The sequence below is a fragment of the Mustela nigripes genome, chromosome 1 (genome assembly GCF_022355385.1).
Source record: "Mustela nigripes isolate SB6536 chromosome 1, MUSNIG.SB6536, whole genome shotgun sequence".
NCBI classification, from domain to species: Eukaryota; Metazoa; Chordata; class Mammalia; order Carnivora; family Mustelidae; genus Mustela; species Mustela nigripes.
This window is the reverse complement of record NC_081557.1, coordinates 92,077,915-92,083,797: the sequence shown is the minus strand read 5'-3', so window position 1 is coordinate 92,083,797 and position 5,883 is coordinate 92,077,915. Positions and strand designations below refer to the sequence as shown.

Genomic DNA, 5,883 nt, shown 5'->3' with positions numbered 1-5,883 from the left:
ACCCCGTCATTTCAGAGCGCTGGAAGGCTCTACCTACTACCTGGCATGAGTCTGAATGAGGTCTGTCCATGTCCAGCCTTAAAGGGCCAGCTCAGGGCTGTGTTCTACCAAACCTCTCGCTGCCCTAAGTCTGCGTCCATCTTTCGCCCTCCTTCTCTACTCTTATAGGTCCCGCATTAATATAGCATTTAGCAAGTACTCTTTTTAGTGTTGACTTTGTACATGTGTGTCTTCCCTTAAACTGGATGGGTTGTTAAGGAAAGGACTCGCCAGCCCCCTATATCACCTTAAGAGGCGGTGCCCCCACATCCGTGCATTCATCACAGAAACAGAAATTCCACTCATAATGTAACAGACTGTCTCATTAACCTTGGGGCCCTATTTCCCTCCCAGTTGCAGCAATCTGGTTTATTCCAAGGGGTGGAGAAAAGGAGCCAGGTTGGCTGGGTGAGAGAGGAATGGCGTCAGTGTGAGGTCATGCCACATTGTCCCGAATGCCACCTCCACTCCGCGGTGACATTCACGCAGGATTGAAGGATGCAGCTGGACGAAAGATAGTTTTCACCTCACGCAGACTGTGCAAAAAGAGGTCAGGACAGAGAACAATGCGGAGAACCTCGCGGGGCGTGGCAAGGCACCTGCGCGCCTGCAGCGAGTGCCCGCAGATAGGGAAGGCGGGCAGCGAGGAGCCACGCGGAGGCCGCGCAGGATGAGGCGGGACTTCCGGAAGCCATTTGCTTGAGTGGCAGGGGAACCGGAAGTGGGGGCGCTGCTGCGGTGTTGGGGCCCGAGGAGGGACGCGCCGGAGCGGGGCCGCCGGGACTGAGCGAGCGACAGACGCGCCACCCGCCGACGCCGCAGCCGCTTGGGGCCCGCATGGACCCTCTGCCTGAGTGAGTGCAGCCAGGGTCGCGGGAAACCGGCGGCTTAGAGGTGGGGGTCGGAAGGGCCTGCGATTTGTTATTGTGAGAGGCCCGCGACCTCCCCTCCCCCACTGTGCGGGCCCCTCCCCCGCGCCACCTCCCCCCTCCCCGCCGACCCTTCGGGGCCCTCGCGCGCGCGCGCCTTCTTCGTGGCCCTGCGCAGCTTTCCCAGCCGCCCGCGCTGTCCCCGGCACCCCCCGGACCGCTCGCCGCCCCCCTTAGAGCCTCCCACTGGCACCCCACCCCCAAACCTGCCCACTGGGCTGGGCCGCTAGCCGCGGTCTCCACCCGCCTTTCCCGGGGGAGGGGTTCGGAGGAGGACTAGGGTGGCGGGGCGGCGGGACGGCCGTCCCTCCCCGGCCCACCCCCCTGGAACAGGCCTCTCGGCACCCGATCTCGCTGTGGCCGGCGGTTCGCCGCCTCCAGCCCCGTTTGTAGCAACTCTTCTGCCTCCTGTCTCAGCTGTTGCCTCTTCCCTCCATCCCCGCGCCCAAACCTCTGACCCTCCCTTCCCGTTCCCCCTACCGGAGAGGCCTTTAACGCGGGCCCAGACCCGTTACTCGGGGGTTTGTTGACTGGGCACTTTGTCCTCCCCTTTTGTTGAAAATTTTCAACTCTTTAGAAACTTCTCCGTTTCGTCTACTGTGTTCAAAAACCCGCAGACTGTCACGGCTCCGAAGGGATTGTTTCTTAGAGGGCCGTGTAGTCCAGCACCTCATTTTAGGGACGAGGCCCAGACAGGGTTGAAGATTTGCCCAAGGTCAACCAGCTGCTTAAAAAGGCCAATGGACAGATTTTCGCAGGTGCTTTTTACCAGGTCCGTCCATGGCCATTCACCATACCAGATCGAGACTTTCTGGCCTGCAGGTTCGCGATATACCCGTTGCATGGTGACTCACTGTTCTGCTTCTCATAGCTCTCAAGCCTGCGTTGTTTTCCATGATAGAAGCACAAACCTTAAGAAAAGCAAACACTTCAAGCTCTGGCTTCTTTTTTAGAGCGCCTGCAGAGAAAGGGAAGGTCATCTGCACCCACTCTAGGATCTCATTTTGTACAGTTTTAAATTGGGGCGAGGGGGATAAAGGTGTGGAGAAAGGAGGAGCAAAAAATAGAGTATTGTCTCTCCTGAGCATTTGAATACAGCTTTGCCCCGGATAAGCCTTGGGTCTTTAGATTCTCCTGGGCACATTGTTCTGATATAAAGGTTGCCTCCTTGTGGGGGAGCAGGGGAGGAGTAGGAAATCATTGTGCTTTAATTTGTTGGCTTGGGCGGGCATTTGATAATAAATTATGGATGTGCTGGAACCCCTGGACCCACCCACCAGCCCACTGAGGCAGGGCATTCTGGATGAGGCTTTTTTCCCTTTCAGAATAAGCCTGCCAACTCCCTCTGAAACAGAATGAAGAATCTTGGGTCAGAGTGGACACAGTCTAAATCTTTTAATTCTTGGTGCAACTTTTCTTCTCCCTCTGTTTCCTGGTTAAACTAAAGATCCAGCTGAGCTTGAGAATTTATATTTCTTTGTTGTTGGAACTGGTTTCTGATTAAACACGCTACACCAGCTACACCACATACTGGTATAAGTATCTGGAAATTCTGGTGCTCTCTGTCACAGTCCTAGTTAAGGCAGAAGGAAGATAGAAAATATAGGAAGGTTGGGAAATGTGCAAGTTGCTCATTTTTCCGAAGAATTTATATTTTAATGGACAATTAAAGATTTCCTGGAATAGTCTCTCCTGGTAAATTAACAAAACTTTTGGTCTTCAGACCTTTATCTCCATTCTACTTGGTTTCTCTAACTGAACCTGCCGTTTGTGATCAGAAGTTAGTGACTTAAAATAATCCCCCCCAAAGGGATTATTATGAATCGGGAAGGTGAGATGGGAATCAGAATCCACCTCCCTGTTGGTACTTTTTTTTATTATGTTTCTGATTACCGGCTCACCGTTACCAATACTGTTGTGTATGGTATTGCTCTGAGGCAGGAAACCCAAAATCATTCAGGTTTGTGTGTCCTATCACAGTCTGTACTCTGGATAGCTCCTGATTCAGTCTTCATTTTCTCTTATAAAGAATATAGCAGTTTACTTTATTTGACTCCCAAATTGGAATCTTCTAAATGCATAGATCGCTAGATTATGCATTTCCAGCTTTATTTGTAGGAGACTGCATGGGCTCATGGCTCAGTTTTTCTTTACTTGCTCTTCTAGGATGTTACCAAGCCATAGTCATCAGTAAAACTGAAAGCTACTTTGTATTGTGAGAATTTGATTTAGCAAAACAATACAAAATCCAAGTGTCTGAAGGCCCAAAGAAACAAATTTGTGCTCAGATACTTTGCCCTTGTTGAGGAGGAAGGATGACCTTGTATTCATAGTTTAGGGAAAAAAAAAAAAAGACTACCTAATTGGGAATATTTTGCAGTCTTCTCTCAATTCTGTCTGCCTGGTAGCCTCTGATAAGTGACATCTTTTCTCTCTGTTTCTGTCCCTGTTTCTTCATTTTGCCCATGAAGAAGTTTAGTACCTATATGAAAGTGTTTTGCTCAGCGTATCAGGATGCCATTAAATTTGGTTAGTAATGATAAGGTGTATAAGTGAATCAAATTAGTAAATGAGAATTTATCATGTCTTTTCTATATAGAGTCTTAACATCCTTTGCTCAAGAATGATAGGCTTTAGAAGTCTATCACTCTGAGTTCCAGTTTCAGCTCTCCCTATCATGGAGCAGATTCTTTAAATCCCACTGAGCTTCAATTTTATTAAAATAACAAAGCGCTGGGGTGCCTGGGTGGTTCAGTCAGTTAGGTGTCTGCCCACCCTCGCTCAGGTCGTGAACCCCCACGATCCAGCCCCAGGTCGGACTCCCTGCTCAGCTGGGAGCCTGATTCTCTCTCTCCCTCTATCTGCTGCTCTCTCAGCTTGTGTGAGGTCTCTCTCTCTCTCTCTCTGTCAAATAAGTAAAATCAATAAAAAAATAAAGCACTTAGCACAGTGTCTTGTAAATAGTAAGTTCTTAATTTTAATTGTGATTATTATTTTACAACAGTTATTTACCTGTTGGAGGAAGTTTGAAAATCCATGTTAGTAAATTGAATCCTAGATCCAGAAAGATTTTAGAAATTAAATAGACCATTGGTCTTGAAAGTAGAGTATGTGCACTCCCTGGGGGTGCACAGAAGATGAATCATTGGAATACAGGAAATAATTTAGAACTTCTTTTTACATTTATTTTTTTATGTAAAAGAAAAGAGTAAACTTTATTAATATTTAATGTATAAATTAACAGTAACTCATATATTTACTTTGTAAGTATATACAAAGTAAGTATATACTTACTTTGTAAGTAAATATATAATAGGACACACTTCAAAAAGATTCTAGAATATTAAAGATGTTTGGGCACCGCCAATCTGGACCAGTCTTTACTCATTTGCTTTAGTTCACTTTATGCTTTCTTGTTGGTGTTCACCTTGCCTCCCTTTGACTCTCCATTGGGGGAATCTATTGTGAGAGACAGGCGATGTCATTTTGTAGTCATACTTGTTAGAAATTTATCTAACTGCACATTCTGTCCACTGGCCCTACTTTCCTATTTGGGGACGTGCAAAATAAGTTTAATATCTCTTCCCAGCAATCTTCAGATAGTTCGACATTTATCTCTTATCTTCCTCTTCCCTAACCAGTTTTCCTACAGATTATAAACATGCCTATTTCATTTAGCTGTTTCTAATATGACAGGCTTTCAGTTTCTTACCAGCTTGACTCCTTTCCTCTAGACACCCTCCAGTTTGTCAAAATTCTTTAAGCTTTTCAAGGTCTGAATATTGTGGGGCACCTGGGTGGCTCAGTGGGTTAAAGCCTCTGTCTTCGACTCAGGTCACGATCCCAGGATTCTGAGATTGAGCCCCGCATCGGGCTCTCTGCTCAGTGGGGAGCCTGCTTCCCCCTCTCTCTCTGCCTCTCTGCCTACTTGTGATCTCTGTCTGTCAAATAAAAAAAAATTTTTTTTTAATTATTTATTGTATTTATTGAATATTGTATCCCAAGAACTGAAATGAAGTTGAAGTGCCCACATTTTATCTTTTAAGTGGTGAGAGATAATGAAGGTCCCTTATATTTGTAGTATGTCACTCTTTCTTGTTCTTTAACAACAATCCCCAGGAACAGTAGTTTCAGTTCTATATTCATATAGTGAGAGGAGAGATTATTTTTCTCTATCTCAGTAGTGGTCTCTCAGTTGATTTTGTGTCAGTTAACTTTTACCTCAGAAATACCAAATATGTTAAGAGTCTCTCCAGGCAGGAAAACAAATGAAAGCAAACTAATGAAGTAGTTGGGTTTTTCAAAATTAAGGGATGCCTGGGTGGCTCAGTGGGTTGAGCATCCAACTCTTGGTTTCAGCTCAGGTCATGATCTCATGGTCCTGGGATCCAGCCCAGGTGGGGTTCCCTGCTCAGCAGGGAGTCTCCTTGAGATTCTCTCTCTCCCCTTTCCCTTCACCCCTTCTCCCACTTTCTCTCTCTCTCTGTCAAATAAATAAATATTTTAAAAAATAAATTAATTAAAAAAAAAAGATTCTCCTCCTTTCCCTCTGCCTTTCCCCCCTTTTAAAAAAGGGAAAGAAAACTATTTAAAATTTTAGGAAATAGCCTTTTGAATTAGTGGAAAGTGAAATTGTTATGTAATTTTGAAATCCATAAAGTAGGAAAACTTCTTTGCCCCTTTTCTGTCTTAAGGCTAATACAGCTGCTTGAACAGCAATAAAGAAAGCTTTTTTTAAAATTAAATCTAGGGTGCCTGGGTGGCTCAGTGGGTTAAGCCGCTGCCTTCGGCTCAGGTCATGATCTCAGGGTCCTGGGATCGAGTCCCGCGTCGGGCTCTCTGCTCAGCAGGGAGCCTGCTTCTCTCCCTCTGCCTGCCTCTCTGCCTACTTGTGATCTCTGTCAAATAAATAACG

General features: G+C 46.2%; 1 protein-coding gene across 2 annotated transcripts in view; it reads left to right on the top strand.

Moving 5' to 3' along the window:
* The first annotated feature begins 689 nt into the window (after positions 1-689).
* The window catches only part of PAFAH1B2 (platelet activating factor acetylhydrolase 1b catalytic subunit 2), a 26,000-nt gene continuing 20,806 nt past the window's right edge, over positions 690-5,883 (top strand). The window contains exon 1 of one of the 2 annotated variants that reach the window (XM_059416592.1): positions 690-893. Coding sequence is in view for 1 of the 2 variants with exons in the window: in XM_059416586.1 (XP_059272569.1) it covers positions 877-893 (17 nt within the window). In the remaining variant the exon portion in view is untranslated. The remainder of the gene's footprint in view (positions 894-5,883) is intronic. The other variant, XM_059416586.1, reaches the window with a different exon arrangement.